Source organism: Kwoniella shivajii, chromosome 7, assembly GCF_035658355.1.
Source record: "Kwoniella shivajii chromosome 7, complete sequence".
NCBI lineage: Eukaryota > Fungi > Basidiomycota > Tremellomycetes > Tremellales > Cryptococcaceae > Kwoniella > Kwoniella shivajii.
In genome coordinates this window covers 1,170,050-1,186,102 of record NC_085914.1, presented here as the reverse complement: position 1 = coordinate 1,186,102, position 16,053 = coordinate 1,170,050, and the positions used below count along the sequence as shown (strand labels likewise).

The 16,053-nt window shown below is 43.0% G+C and overlaps 5 protein-coding genes across 5 annotated transcripts; 3 read left to right on the top strand and 2 right to left on the bottom strand.

Moving 5' to 3' along the window:
- Positions 1 to 1,215: 1,215 nt before the first annotated feature.
- On the top strand, positions 1,216 to 6,859 carry IL334_005557 (uncharacterized protein; the record flags this gene model as incomplete). The annotated part of the gene is made up of 7 exons (XM_062937268.1): positions 1,216 to 1,958; positions 2,016 to 2,335; positions 2,392 to 3,042; positions 3,107 to 5,281; positions 5,340 to 5,867; positions 5,921 to 6,692; positions 6,772 to 6,859. 7 exons carry the CDS (start codon positions 1,216 to 1,218, stop codon positions 6,857 to 6,859), a joined length of 5,277 nt encoding a protein of 1,758 aa, XP_062793319.1.
- A 492-nt stretch (positions 6,860 to 7,351) lies between these two features.
- IL334_005556 (uncharacterized protein) lies at positions 7,352 to 10,673 on the bottom strand (the record flags this gene model as incomplete). Its single annotated transcript, XM_062937267.1, has 6 exons — positions 7,352 to 7,416; positions 8,866 to 8,972; positions 9,676 to 9,684; positions 9,778 to 9,968; positions 10,273 to 10,553; positions 10,622 to 10,673. The coding sequence occupies 6 exons, from the start codon at positions 10,671 to 10,673 to the stop codon at positions 7,352 to 7,354; spliced, it is 705 nt and encodes a 234-aa protein (XP_062793318.1).
- Positions 10,674 to 10,990: 317 nt separating this feature from the next.
- IL334_005555 (uncharacterized protein) lies at positions 10,991 to 11,239 on the top strand (the record flags this gene model as incomplete). The annotated part of the gene is made up of 1 exon (XM_062937266.1): positions 10,991 to 11,239. The coding sequence occupies one exon, from the start codon at positions 10,991 to 10,993 to the stop codon at positions 11,237 to 11,239; it is 249 nt and encodes an 82-aa protein (XP_062793317.1).
- A 1,418-nt stretch (positions 11,240 to 12,657) lies between these two features.
- On the top strand, positions 12,658 to 14,496 carry IL334_005554 (uncharacterized protein; the record flags this gene model as incomplete). Its single annotated transcript, XM_062937265.1, has 7 exons — positions 12,658 to 12,718; positions 12,788 to 12,930; positions 13,019 to 13,081; positions 13,217 to 13,539; positions 13,696 to 13,873; positions 14,106 to 14,241; positions 14,315 to 14,496. The coding sequence occupies 7 exons, from the start codon at positions 12,658 to 12,660 to the stop codon at positions 14,494 to 14,496; spliced, it is 1,086 nt and encodes a 361-aa protein (XP_062793316.1).
- A 236-nt stretch (positions 14,497 to 14,732) lies between these two features.
- IL334_005553 (uncharacterized protein) lies at positions 14,733 to 15,795 on the bottom strand (the record flags this gene model as incomplete). Its single annotated transcript, XM_062937264.1, has 4 exons — positions 14,733 to 15,089; positions 15,189 to 15,334; positions 15,453 to 15,589; positions 15,635 to 15,795. The coding sequence occupies 4 exons, from the start codon at positions 15,793 to 15,795 to the stop codon at positions 14,733 to 14,735; spliced, it is 801 nt and encodes a 266-aa protein (XP_062793315.1).
- Positions 15,796 to 16,053: the final 258 nt, after the last annotated feature.

Sequence of the window (16,053 nt, the reverse complement as noted above, 5' to 3'; positions counted from 1 at the left end):
ATACTATGGTATGATGGATGTACTCCTCGATTAGTGAATTGAAGAGAAGTATGGGATGTATCAAAACAGAGCCTTGACCAGAAGAACAAGCTTTGAGCACTTATGAGGAATGAATAGTGATCTCTCTTCAGCTGTTAATGGAAACAAGTGATGACATGGTGGACGATCGTGCATTGGGATAAGTTGACAGTGGTGGTGAGCTAATCAACCTGACAATCAACCCTTCTCGACGTCATCGAGGCCCTTCCATTCGAGTGAAGTATTAAACGAGAAGCAGAGAGAGAAAGAGGTACAGGGTCAAAGGGTGAAATGATGGGTCCGAGCGGTTTTCCTTAGTGAAAAAAAGTTGTTTATCAGGTTGGATGAAAGTGTCCGCGCACTGTATCTCCACTTTTGCTTCGATTCTCGCATACCATACAATAGTGACAAACCCTCTTCTCCTCTTGCCACCATCCTTCTTCTTCTTCTTCTTCTTCTTTTCTCTCTCTTCTTCCCGCTATGTTCACGACCTCGATAACGATTATTGACGATTTGACGATTTGACGATTTGACGATTTGACGAGACTTGTCGACCACTTCTGGGTTAGATTGACTTATGATCCTGTGACTCCTTGGTCTACAAAACTCAAACACAGCTCAGAAGGACCTAGAACTACAGAACGACCAAACTTCCCTCCGCGACCTACAAACATTCTTCCATCATCGGTAAACAAACACACTTTCTCCCTATTCACACACATAAACAATACTCTGTACTCTCCTACACCCGTAACCTCTCTTGGTCACGTTACAAGCCATACAAACATATCATACGTCTCAAGAATACCTTCACCCATCATCATTCTGCACAGCGTAGATCATCACCCAACGTTTGCGCTCCACTCATCAATACATCAGAGTATCATCTTCGACCCCATCATCTCAAACAAACAACCTTCCTCACATCATTGTCTTCAAGACAATTATTATCTTCTTCACGATCCATCCTCGATGACTTGTTGATTACATCTAGAATCTCTTTACGCTTTTTACGACCTTTTTATGACTTTACGAAGAAAGAAATCAGCCACGACCTCAAAGATTATATCTATATACAATCTTCATCGCCTCCCTCTCAAAAAACAAACAGACAACAAACCCGCACAGGACCGGTTTATATCCTTAAAACGCGTATAACTCTCATATTAATAACAAAACTAATCTATCTTTCTCATCATGACACACTCTTCTCTTTTCTCACCTAATAACCATGTCCGACATTCTCATTACCTTCAACCTGAGTCTCTCACTTCAGCACCACCTTCAAGCTTTGGAAGAAAGGGTGGCTTTTTGAAGAAGATCCCGTCTGTCTTGTTCAACAAGGAGAAGACTCCCATCAAAGAAAAGTCAAGTAAAGGGAAACTTCACATATTCGCAGATTCACCTCCAAAATACATTGAGAAATATTCTACCCAAGATACCCAACCTACAATTACAGTTGGCCACAATCAAGATAAAAAGACCAAGAAACCTAGAAAAGCGCTTGCAGACTTGTTTGGTTGGGGAAATCATCATCATACTATAGCCCAAGCTCCATCACCTGTATCCCAACCCATGAAATCTGCTCCTGCCAAGCCTATGGAATCCGTCCATCCCCCATCAGTACCACCAAAAGATTATCCAACGATGCTGAAAAAACTCAACAGACCACCTTCTACTAAGTCAAACAACTCACAATTTAGTTCTCTCCGCCCTCCGATGCAACCTCCATTAGCAGCTAGGTCCTCTATAGGTGATGATCCTTTCGTGAGGAATGGCCGAGGTGCGGAAGTTGTGGATCACTTCTTAAGACATACGGCTGAGACTCCATCAGCTAAAAGCATCGCTCTTGATAGACGAGCAAGCGTGTCTTCTAGTAAAGCTCTTTCTTGCAAGACTTCATCGAGCGATATATACAGCACAAAGGGCATTGTGGATGGGTGAGTTCGATTCTGCTGTACTATGACAAAAGTGAGAGCTGATCGATATTACTGTAGGAATCCATCAATATCGCAATCCCCAAGCTCTATTGAAAAACGTCCGGTCCCGGCCCCTTTGAGTCAGACATCTCTCACAAATCTCCCTCCTCGATCGGCCTCTCTTGGGAAGCTCTTGGGAAGCTCCGTTGCAGCTCCTTTATCTCAGCTTCCAGAATCACCGATTGAATCTGAGGAGCCTATCAAAATTCTCAAAAAAGAAAAGACCAAATCTAGAGTCTGGGGCCTATTGGGTGGAAACAAGTCTAAGAAAGATAAGGTAAAAACCGATACTCAATTACCTGCTCTACTAGAGAAGGATCCCTGGGCTGCTCCTGCAGGTAAGTGCACCATAAATCAGACTCATCAAAAATACGCATGCTAAAATCCACCTCAGATCATCCCGCTACTTGGTCATTGTCCACTCAAATTGATAACAAATATGCTGCAGCAACTGTCAAGTCCAATGTCAGTTCTATGCAATCAATCAAGCGACCCCCTTTGCTCCACATCTCAGCACCTTCTATGGATTGCCCTTCTCAGCTATCACCGCCTACCTCCTCTACTGCATATGTTTCTCATTCTGCTACGAGATCTACCTTTGAGGATCATGAGGATGCGCCCCAAAGTACTCCTTCCAAACATCCGTTGAATTCCGGAGGAGGGGGTGTATGGGAAAGCGTGATTGGAACTAGTATGACTAGCGCGTCCCATGAAGACCCCTGTCATGCCATTGAAGCCTTAATGGGTCCTTCTAGACTTCCCAAACGAAAGAGCCTGACTGGTCTTTTCGGTCTCCCCATCAGGAGAAGTATCGAAAGGATCAAGCCTTCTTCTGCGCCTCGAGCACCTTCAGCCTCTTTCCACCGAGTCAGCGCGTCTCCGCCCCGTGTCACGGTGGAACCTACACTTCGATCACTAGCAGAAGAGATAGAAGAAGCGTCGAATCCCTTCAGTATGGCTGTTGTGCCGTCAAGTAGCTTTACAAGCCGATTTGGTCTCCATTCGAAATCAGTGGAGAGGAGGGCAGAAATTCTACCTCGAGATCGTGAGTTCACCTTGTATCTGAGCAGCGCTGATGTGCGTAGCAACACTCAGGAGGGTCGCCTCAGCCACCGATAAGCTTCTCAATCTCGTCTCATGTCTCGACTTTTCCCCCGGTTCAAGCGCTAGTCCTACTCTCCATCACAAGGGATCCTACAACTCTATTCATCAAGGACTCAATGGTAGTCCTACACCCGTACGACGCTTACGATCCGCTATGCTTTCAACACAAAGCAGCGGAAGTTCCCTCAGGCCTCCAGCAGGTAATGTCAGCCCTCTCAAAGTTGCCCTCTGTCGAGCTCAAGCAGCTATTAATCATAAAGCAGATGTTCCCGTCTCTCCACCTAGAGACAGTATGGTTCGAAAAGGTATGCGTAACATCTTTGCGCCTGCTTCACCTGCTCCTCCCATACATGGTAAACCTACCAGACAGGTCAGCAAGCCCCCTGCGGCAAAAGACCTGGATGAAGGGGTAGGCATGGGTCACACTATGGGTCCAAATTTCGTCCAAGATCGAGCTCAGTCCATCGAGGGAAGCGTCGCTTCTGATATTCCTGCGGACCTCAAGGCTTTGATCAACATCACTGGTGATGATGTCCCCTCGTCCTTCACCCTTGGTCTTCCTGTGCCACCACCCCAAAACCGAACTGCCCCTCGTCGACCTGGGCCTGCTCCTCCCGCGTTATCACTGCCTCCGGTACCCGATATGCCGCTTTCTGGTCGAGATCTGCCTGCTAACCTGGCGCAGAGCTTCCTGTCCAACGAGATATCAGACTCAGTACCGGACGATATGCTCTCATGTGGTAACAGTGACAACCGGAACTCATTCGACTTTACGAGCGAATACGCCTCTCTTGAACTAGGCACTCGAAGAGCATCGTTTGTCGAAGCTTTGTCAAAGGTCAGCAGCGTACAAATTGTTTTTCCTTCATCATCGCCTCCGGTCTCTGTACCACGTGAAATGGTCTTTCATGGCGAGACGGATATGGTTCCTTCCTTACATGTCTCCAAGCCATCAGACAGTACGTCGGTGCACGGGGATTCTGATGATGAGGATGATGAAGAAGACGACCATGATGATGAAACCTTTGATGTGGAGATTGGTCATGTAGTTGGTTTCGCCAAAACTTCTCCTGTTCGAAGAGAACCTTTCAGAGGTCAATTTGCTTTTCAACAACACGTGGCTGCTATGCCTCATCAAGATGATCATCCTTCCCTTGGCGTTCCAGAACCCGCCCTTGCTGTTCCTGATTTCCCTCCTCCTGCTCGTCGAGGTCATCATAATCGTGGAGAATCGGGACTCAGTATCGCTACCATGTCCAGTATCGGATCTGTCATTGGTGCTGGGAAGGAGAGAGAGTATACCAACTACTTTGACGTCAACTTCACCAATCATCAAACAAGCATCGAGTCTCAACAAGGCTCTGATGAGCATGATCCTTGCAGGGTGACATCGCATAGCTCTGTATCGAGCACGAACGCGAGCCCAGTTGAATACTCTAATGTCAGGTCTACAACCCGGAGAGGACACCATCAGCGAAACTCTTCCATAGTATCCATTGATTCTCTCAGCGAGATTCTTGGACATACACATTCTGTTGGTCCTCCAGTCAGCCTTCGCAACGGCCGCCGGACCTCTTACGGATACATCAGTCGACATCGTCGTAATGGTTCTAGTGATAGTACCTTTGGCCGACCCGACTGGGCTGCCCATCGACGCAATTCTTCATCTGCTTCGACAAACTCCAATAGATCTGTCTCTCAAATTGTACGACCGGGCCTCGGTGACAGGATGTTCCAGCTTGACGGCGGTGTTCAGCTCACATCGATCACCGGCTCTCCGCCTGATGGGCCTTTGGGAACAAGGCAAACATCTCATCGTCGTCAAACCTCTTGGGATAGCTTGTTCGACGGTACTCGCAGTAGAATTGAGGATTCCCTTTTCGATGATGCTCAACAATCTCGAGATTCCATGTTCGACTCCGATACTTCCTTCAATCGGTCATCGACTGAGGCAGAATCGCTCTTTGGACCTGATCAGTCCTCCCCCAGAAAAGATTTCTTCCTCAAAGGGCTTCGACCAGTTTCCACCATTAGCACCAATACCAGTGAATCCCACCGGGATGACACCTTCCAACACGTGCAAAAATATATGCAGAACGTTATTACCACTCCGGTCAAAGCTATGGTCAAGGAAATCGAAGCTTTCTTGCAGGGCGATGGTGAGGACATGTCTAAGATGAGCAAGTTTGACCATATAGCCTCGTTTTACAAGAAGTGGCTAATGATTTCACTCTTTAGCTCCTCTCGGAAAAGGCAAGGAAGAACATATCATTGGACGACAAATGCTTGGTTGTCCCATGTCTCGACCTCAAAAGCCAGGACGAAGGAGACCAGCTCAGTTGATCATCACCGAGCCTCCACTCGATACACCCGGTCTTACGTCACCTTCTGCCTCCGAAACTTCCAGTCGAATCTCGCTTGATACGGATGCTGCTTCCATCTCCCTTGGTCGCAGGATCAGACCTAGTGGCGCTGGACACTATCGACAAAAGTCATCTGCTGGGGTCAAGGTCGACGCTACAATTCACGAAATGCCATCTGCGGCCACTCTTCGGGGAAGCAAAACACCCTCAAGTCCACAAGCTAACCGTATCGCTTCGAGGGAGCCAACCATCGTGGGTATTGATAATCTGGGTGAAGGAGTAGACTTTGATCGTATGCGATCAGTCAGAAATTGGGTCGAGTGGGAAAGAGAGGCCGTTGACGAGTTTAGAAAGACCAAGCACTGTTGGAGAGATAGTGAAGAATCCAAACATGCCGTCGAAGGTGCGTTGATTCCGCATCATCTGAAATTATCAGCTGACCTCTTCCCTCCTCAGATTGGAAGATGCCTACCACCACCAAGGAGATTGCCGCTTTCCTTGCTCAATCATCACAAGCTTACAAACCTCTGGATCAGTTGCCGATTGGTAAGATTGCTCATCGACGCAAATCTTCACTCAGCGAATCGAGGTTTTTACGTTCTCCTTACGGATTACCATTACCCAAACCCGAGAATCCTATCAAAAAGCCTAAAATGTCATTAACGACTAAATATGAAAAAAAGAATTCGACCTCGTCGACAATTTCATCGTCCTCAGCATTCGCATTCGCCTTCCCACTCCATGATGACGTTCCCGAAGCACCATCCGCACCTCCTCTTTCAGCTGCTTTCGCTCAATTTTCAGGAAGTACTCCACCTCCTTTGGCAACCTTCAGACCTACTACTGTTATCTCTGAGGTCTCAGATATCTTCGGTGTCAGAAAACATCTCGAAGTTCTGGATGTCACGGAGCAGACTGAAGGTGACAAGAAGAGGAATCGAGTGACTTCATCAGCTCGAAGAGAAGCTTTAGGCTGGGGTAGAAGAAGGAATTCAGACGGTCCTGAGAAGACTATTGGCCTAGGTTACAGATCAAGGGAAAGGGATAATATACCTCCTATGCCTAATACAGCAATCCCATCTGAGGTACATTCAAAGACCTCTCAACAGAATAAAGGAAAATTCAACAAGAATAAGAGCAAAGAGAAGAAATTGAATATCTTCTCCGATAAGAATGATATCGCTCGTCCTGCTTTGATGCCTTTCAAAGGACAAGAGAATTTGAATTCGTGAGTATATACATTCACCCAATGACAAACGACCGACATGAGAAGTCAGCTGATCACGAGTAACCGTGGTTCACAATAGTCAACCGTCAAAATCCAAAACGAAATCTCCGATGAAAAAGAGAGGCTTGAGACAGGCTGTTAGTCAACCTCGTACGTTGAGGGTATAGTTCTTCCAATTTCGATATCAGACGTGTACACATCATCCAAAGTCCTTTGCTCGCTTGCTTCTTCAATCTAGTCTTATTGTATATAAAGTATCCATACGATTTGTTTGATGCCTTTTGCTCGGATATATAAGTAGTAGATATTGCTCTTTCTTATTCACGGTTCGTTTTCCTTCTTCCCGTCTATTTTGGTTGTTTCAAGTTACATTCTTTTTGGACAATTTTGATCTTGCTCTGGTGATAGTGATAATTCATTCTTATATCTTAGTCTATCCTAATTATAAGAAAATATCGTTTTATAGAAGTGGGGAGTGGTTGTTATATAAGAGACATGATATTTATTTTTGAGTTTTTACTTGGCATTTCACTAATCACTTTGCACTCTTGATCGTTTCAACCTCACATTCCAAAAAATCGCACTAAATTGCATTAAATTCGTACAAATCAACCGAGTAAGCAAATACAAATTATCAGAATCTATTACGAAGTGTAAAGTTATAATGGCTGAGGATCTAGTGAAAATCGAAGCGAGAATCTTTGTTGTATAGAAGCAACATCATCTGAAGTTGAGCTTAATGAGAAATAGTAGGATGTTCATTGAGACGTGAACTGATGCCCAACCTACAATTTCATAGAAATAACATCAGTCATTCGATTGTATCCTTAGAGGTCAAAGGAAGTGGGATGTACTTACCACAAGCAGGAACTACCAATCGTCAACACAGTGTATCAAAGTCAGCATTGGATGATATCACTCGATTTGGGCAATAGGGAATAGTCATATTATTTGGTTACTTTCACGAGAAAACGTGAAGTGAATACTCACCTAATTCAGGATATTCTCTCATTTCATCTAAACCTATTTGAGAGACATTGACTCCGAATGCCAGACTCATAAGTAATCTAGCTATGAAAGAGCTTATCAATTCCGATCCCTATTACATATTCACTCATCATCAGCTTGGCATTATCACGTTGATCGTACGGTACGATAAAAAGAAAACAAGGAATATGAATAAGAAGAAAACAACAATATGTATATCCTGACTCACCCATATGATCGAAGAAGCTATAAATGTTAAAGGGAATGTATATGGATCATCGGGTGTAGGATCGAACCTGAAGAAAGGGTATATATCTGGTTTTACAAACTGAGTCGTTAGTGTTTGTTTGAAATCCTAAATAGGATAGGGTAATAATACGAACGTTGATTTGGTCCAAAATGAAGTATCGATAACCAGCCTATATGGTTTCTGTTAGCTGTTGGGCTACACTTATATACATGGGTATTTGTATCATTGATTTATTTAGCTCACCAAGGAATCCTACCATTGTAACATTCTGTGCTAATCCCCTACAATAAAAACTAGTAGCTACGTTCTCAACATGTTCTTCCCATGGAGTAGGATATCCAATGAGTATCTGAAGTAATCTATGATATGTATGCGACATTTGCAATGGGAATATGATGATGACTGAGATTGAAGAAAGTAATTGAACTGTAGCGTATTGGGTTGGTGATCGAAGACGGGCGAACTAGTGAAGGCAGAACTTGAGTCAGCCCATGAGAGCAATGTCATCTGCTCAGACGATTGTCGTATGTCAAACGCAAAAGAACGATGATCATGAGAATACACATACGAGATTACGATAAAAGACATGATAAACCAATTGAAAGAACAATTTATATAGAAACAGTAAAGCTCTACTTCTCACTTTTGACGAAAGGATAAACAACGATATTTGACCTAACAATTGAACAGCTAGTAGGTAATCGTAGTCAAGTAAGCTTTCGGATATTTTGGTTTGCAAGTCACGAATCATTAGTCTAGCTTACTTATGACCCAAGAATAAACCCATGTACCTGCATCTAAGGATGTATGAGGTAAAGTAGTCAAATACAAACTTGCATAAGCTGATTTGATTATTGTAGTTTATCAGCCAATGATCTCTGCAGCAGGAAAAACCATGAAGAATTCAACAGATATTGTTGACATCAGAGAACTCACCTTGTCCTGCTATCAACGAAAAGCATGCTATGGCTAAACAAGTCATGAACCATAAGAATCTTAACCACGAAGCTGGGAATCGCCGTGATAGATGTCCACCGAGGAATCTAAGACCGACACGGAGATGATCAGTCAATATATTCCTCGCTTAGTATATCGAAACCTCGATGCAAATCTGACACCGAAGCTTGGTCGCGGTTTGTTATATGAACATTGTTTCTCGGAAAACTCACGTCTGAGTGACAGTAGATACAGGTTGTCTATAAGTGTGTCTTTTATCCCTTTTCAATTTTGAGAAACATGCCAAAGCAGGCATCAACATTGCCACAAAACTTAAGGTGACCCAAAAAGCTAAGAGTTTTTAATCTCGATCAGCCCTTGTCACTATTTGAAGTAGCTCTCCCGAATTATTTCACCTTGTAGTGAGCACCGTTTGGGAATGGGTGGACTCACTCTTCCTTTCCCAATCTACATCATTGGCACCATCTTTGTTATCTTCCCACCTTTTCCTCATTCCAAGTAAATCTAAATGATGAGCTGCTAATCCAAGTAATAGAGTTGAAGACCATGTGAGAGCATAAGATATCTTACCACCTAATCTGGATGGCCACCAGTCTAACATCCATCAATTCACTGTTAACGATCGCTGAACTGCGTGAGATAGTGAGACAAAACAACTCACTTAGACGATAAAGAGAGAAAAGATTAGTGATGAAGAATAAAGCAACAGCCAGATACATTCTGATACCGAATATTCAGCTTTTGTCATAAGACGACCTCGATAACAATAAAAATGAAAGCTGAACACACCCAAAGTACCTGTTAGTATCAAAGTCGTATAATCAATAATCAGCCTGGTATCGAATAACTCGCAATAGGGCATAACCGTGACATGTGTAATAATCAACTAACCAAATTAAGAAAAAGTAAAAATTGACATCTAACGGTAGATTATCCTGTTTTCCACCATCTTGATGACTCGGGTCAGGTTCAGAATAAGTAGAGTTTTCTTTTGGACGTTTAGGCCATGAAGGTATTTCAGGAAATGGATCATCTTTATAAGGATCCGAAACTGGGAAAGGCATGGAAACCCATATCCATACCTGTGCACTATATCAGCTGTGTCTTTGTGACATCGATACATAGTCCACATGATCTTGTTAGAGGAAGCCTTTCTTCCCTATAACTAATAAAGCTGTATATGCAAGGTGGAGAGATAGGAATAATCACTCACAACAATACATGGTAATACAACTAAAACTAAATGTCTTTTCCACCAGACTTTCAACCAACCATCAACGGTCTTTTTACTTGGCTAAAAGATTTCGATTTGATCTACATCAGCTTCATCACTTTCCTCCTTGCCTATTCTCAGAAAACCACCTCAACACGACTGATGTAGCTCACTCGGAAGAACCACTTCAATCGATTTTCCTCAGTATCCAGATCAACACCACTCAACCTTCTAGCTTTACGTTTATACCTAGGTCCGACAGCCAAGTTGGAAGTGACAGCTCTTAATTCTCCTCCAAGGGATTTACCTTTACCTTTTCCTTTACTCTTGCCGTTACCGTCGACGTCTTTCGAAGTAGTTGTAGGGAGAGAAGGAAACGGATCAGGTATTGAAGGTGTTGAAGTGGTCGGAATAGGGGGTCTAGCCTTTTTTCGATGGGGTGAGTTCGTTTTATCTGGCAAGGCCAAAGTCAGTCAGTTCACCAAGAAGTACATGGAGATTAGGGAAAGCAGTTCAGCTCACCCCACAATTTATCTTGAGCTCTTTCGGACCCCTTGGAAAGGGGTGTGAACATGTTTTATTGTTACGAGGAAGAGGAGCGCAACGATGAACGTTTTTGTTCAGCTCTCATAATTGATGATATTTTACAGTGATCATGTACATTGTTCTCTGACGTCGCCAGCTAATGTGCTTTGATGTGGGTATGTAGAACGATTGAATCGTTATAATCTCTCAAAGTGATCTTCTTTGACGCGTCAAAATCATTCGACGATGATGACGAGATACCGTAAAGCGGTTAATGCCGGGGCAGGTCAGGAAGATATGTACATGCACGATATGATAGGAAACTTTAATCATTGTAATCTAGAATACATGTAAGAAATACCTATTATGAAGGAAGAAGAAGAAGAAGAAGAAGAAGAAGAAGAAGAAGAAGAAGAAGAAGAAGAAGAAGAAGAAGAAGAAGAAGAAGAAGAAGAAGAAGAAGAAGAAGAAGAAGAAGAAGAAGAAGAAGAAGAAGAAGAAGAAGAAGAAGAAGAAGAAGAAGAAGAAGAAGAAGAAGAAGAAGAAGAAGAAGAAGAAGAAGAAGAAGAAGAAGAAGAAGAAGAAGAAGAAGAAGTGAGACCCGACATCAAATGAAGCGAAAGAAAAAACCTATCCAAAAAATCGATAAGCTTCTCGAGTGGAAGAAGGCGAACTGGGTTTAGTAAATCTCGCTGCTTCTTTTGTTGCTTCTTCTTTGAATTGTTCTACGGTTAATTGTAATCCTCGTTTTTGTGTGCAATGCAAGACGCTTTCGTATACTGATCTGATGTATGGCACGCAAAAATGGAGAGAAATCAATTGGCGAAACATGTCAATCAGGATTACCATCATTCGCAATAAGGAATGATCACTTGTCGATACGAGGACGTACTGCATGAAGGGTACGGGCGAATAAGGAGACACTCACTGGGTAGTTTGATATTTACCTTCTTGCCCTACTAATGATCCGATACAGGTGCATACTGCTGCATGATGCGAGGTGTTCTTCGGATCGAATACTTCCGAATCAATTTCATCGCTGTTGAGAATAGCGGTAGTCTGGTGATTGTAAGCCGTCTGCTTCGTAGATGCAGAAGTATCCTGCACCGCTGAAGAAGGAGGGTTTGAGGTGGTTGGTGACGAAGGAGAAATGTTGATTGTGGATACGGACCCAATGCTACATCATTTCTAATCAGTATCTTATTCGGCATCAGCTCAAGGTTTACATACTCTTTGTAAGTCATGATGACAAGTACTGTCTTGACTATTGTGCGGAATGCTAAGATGAGTTGTATGGGCAAAGTAATCAGAAGATAAAGATCAGACATGGTCAGTGGATACATCATCATTTAATGGGTTTTTATACCGTTATGGTTGTCAACTCTCCCTACCGTCCTTTGTGTTTGTCTTTCTTCGAATCACCCTTGCTCGCACCTTTCATTGAGTCTTCTTGAATAGGAATCTCTGATCAAAGGATGTCTTGTACAGCAACTTGGCGTATAAGCCGAACCGAATTGATCCGCGTTATACATACTTGATGAGAAGGCACATGAAATACAAGGACGAGCCTTGGAAATACATGTAAAGGTCAACGATTGCCTTTGATTTACTTTTTCAGGACAAACACTTCTCCCCACCGCTTTACTGTCTTCCTCTTCTACTTATTTATTTGTCTTGGAACAACCGACTTCAGCAGCGGCGTGATCGATCCAGACAGATGCTTGTGATCATTGTCGCTGTCTTATACATTGATGTTCATCACCAACTGTATGGCGTCAAGCGGTCCGTGGGACGTATATTTCCACGTGGTTTCTTGCTCTATGAGCGGGATCAAATTCTTTCGAGTATCCGTCTCAACTTCCGTCTCTGCCGTTGTGCTCTCTCCCCTTCTCCCCCAATTGCAATGCTAATTTCAGAGGTTTTATCCCTCTTATGGGTTCATGTGTTCAACATTATCAGATAACACCACATAAAAGGCTTAATCCCTCTTAAGCTGTTACAGTCTTCTACCTAATCCAAGTAACACGTGAAAAATGAGGGGAACAGCATCAATTACTACTCTCTTACGATCGACTCGACCTTCTTCTACCCTCCGTACGTTCGTCTGCGCATAGAATCATATGAACTGAACATGATGTGTTGACCTTGTTTACCTTGTTCTAGCCATTCGAAATGTCAACATACGTTATGCGACTACATCAATGAGGATGCCAGCTATGTCGCCTACAATGACAGAAGGTGGGATAGCAAGTTGGAAATTGAAAGAAGGGGACAGTTTTACTGCCGGTGACGTTTTATTGGAAGTTGTAAGTGTTCATTCACTTTCACATGTCGGAGATATGACCAGATATCAAGTGGGAGTGGTCACACTGACAATTTTCATCTCTGTTATAGGAAACTGATAAAGCCACTATCGATGTCGAATCTCAAGAAGATGGAATCATAGGAAAGATCATAGTGAGTGACGTGATATCTTATACTTTCATTTTGCATTAAAACATGTTGCGCCATATTCTCAAGAAATGGTTTTCCTCTGGGAGAACTTTCGAGGTTGGATTGAAGCAAGAAAGCTGATCGTTCGTACTATTCTAGGTCGAAGCTGGATCATCTAAAATTCCCGTAGGACAAGTGATCGCTATCTTAGCTGAAGAAGGAGATGATTTAAGTTCGATCAAAGTTCCAGATGATTTATCTCCACCAAATCACGAAGGATCATCTAGCTCAGCATCTGGCTCATCCGATACACCAAAAGAGGAACCCAAGATAGAAGAGAAGAAAGTTGAAACAAAGGAAGAGAAACCAAAACGACAGGAACAAGAATCTTCTTCTTCTTCTTCTTCTTCTTCCACAAATCAAAAACATGAACATAAAGAAATAAAACATTCAAAACCTCTTTTACCTTCCGTATCGAGATTGTAAGTCGACCTTTGCCTTTCTCGGTGTATCATTTGTCACCACGTGTGATCATTAGATGCCGGAGGATCACGAATCTCTCCATTCAGCTATCACCGACGGAAGAAATTCAGCGCTAGTAAGGTTTCCAGCTAATACATCGATGTGTAATATTACAGATTGCAAGAATCCAACCTTACCTCTGAACAAATATCTAAACTCAAAGGATCAGGTAGACATGGAATGTTAACTAAAGGAGATGTCCTAGTGGCTTTAGGAAAAATAAAGACCGCATTTGGATCTGCAGAAAAATTGAATTTGGATGTCATGGGACCAAGTGGAAAGAGGGCCAGTGAGGTGAGTAGATGCATCCCTTTCATTAGATGAGCTACACCGTTGTCATGTCGTGGCGGAAGATCGGCTGCACCTGTGCACGGGAAATGCAGGGCTAGAAAGGTTGGATCTACGGTCTTGTTTCTTCCTTCTGTTATTTAAGGCAGGAAAAAGACCAGGATCACTATTTCCAGGATATATAACCCATATCGCGTCTGCGTCAACAAAAGCTGATCTCATCCTCTTCATTACACAGAACAAAGCCACTCAGCCTACAGACGGTGCTGCTCCAGCAAAGAAAGAAACACCACTTGATGGACCTGCATTAAGACGATTGATCCTTGCTGGTTTATCAAAAGCTACCGAACCTTCCAAACCCATCATTCAGCATAGTAAGTACTCCTTTCACCTGTCCATCTCATTTGCTTCTAACCGAGAACGTTTGCTGATGTATTATATCTTCAGCTCAAACATCATTACCCCTCTCATCAGACGCAGAATTTGATTCAATCCTCTCACCTTACTCATCCCTGCTTTCAGCTCCCAAACCCCGTGTAGACATCCCTTCACAAGCTGAACTGAAAGATATCGAGAGTACAGGATCAGCAGTAGCACCCAAGAAAGATGAATGGGCAGGTCTGTTTTAGTTGACTGATAGATTTAGTCTTTGGGGGGTGAACGTCAGATTGCTTCATTATTCTATCCTTTCGATTCGGATCATGCATATTGCGTTTATGACATTTGTGTGTTTGCCCTGGTTGTCGCTTGACAGTGACAGGTCAAAAGGCATTCGCTGTTGATGGGTTTGACCATTTCAAAGTATTCATGTTCTCAGCATGATGATGATATAATGCATGACTGTATGTTTTAGTCTAATGTAAATCTACTTTTTGACGTTGAAGATACTCAATAAAGCGAAACAACCATAAAGTAACCCAACTGGATAAGCTACTAATAACCTTTGATGGTCCATTCTCAAAACGGCTACGAAAATCGATGAAGCTGAATGTGTACACCATGCAATTGAAATTGAAGATAAAAAATAACCGATCGCACTATCTATTCCAATCCCCATGCCTATCCCACCTAGAGCCACCATGGGTAGTAGACAATAACCAAGGACTGACGCAGTTCTATAAGCATCAATACCAGTTTCACTCATCAGATTTAACAGTAGATAAATCGCTGTAGTTCCTAATAATCCTACACCATATATATATGAGAATTGTGGTTTACCGGACTATCATCATCAAGTAAAGATACAGATGACAAAGTCAGCATTGAATATCAATTTCCATTGCAACTCGATGGAAAATGAGATCCTCAAGATTGCACTCACAAGAAGTAGGAAAAAAGCAAATGCGAAACAGAACACAAAAGGACCAGCTAAATCCGCATCATCCATTATGTTCGCATCTACTCTTGACAATGGATTTAAAACCGTCAATGATTTTTGTAAGATATGCGAAGGGTTAATACCGAGTTCTAATTGGATTGATTTAATTATTGATTAATTAGCTTCAAATCACGAAAGTCTCCAAGCTACAGTAAACTCATGGAGGAAGAAGTGAATGGTGAGCAGTACGAGAACAACCAAACTCACCTTCCATCAAACTTGGTTCACCTTCAAACCCCCCTGAGCCAAAAGCTTCCCACCATCTACCTTCAGATAACATTCTACCTCCTACACCCATGTTCATATTACCAGCTACACCTCCCACGCCCCCACCTCCACCACCACTGAGACCAAATCCACCTCCTCCGCCGCCTCCCATGGATCCTGACGCACCCATACTTCCTTCCAAGGAAGGTCTAGATCCGGCATAATAAGGTGATTGAGATGAACCAGATGGATTGGATCCGAAGAATGCTAATGGTTCAGATGATTGCTGAGGTGAATAAGGGGAATAACCCGTTGATTGCTGTTGCTGGAATAAATGCGACATTTCGGATAAGCTGGAAGGTCGTGAATAACAAGTATAGCTTGTGTATTAACCCTTTGCTTTGTTATCAGAATTCGGTTGTAGGTTTGGAGGTGATCTATTTCATCTATTCTACCGTATAACTTGTAACGCTGTAAACCTCAAAGAGCAGTGACGTGCGTGCAATCCATCGCATTGCCCCCTCAGAAAGTCGCGTGTCAACTGCATGCATAACATAAAGACTGCCACATTGACGGTGTTATCGGTGTTTGATTTTATTAA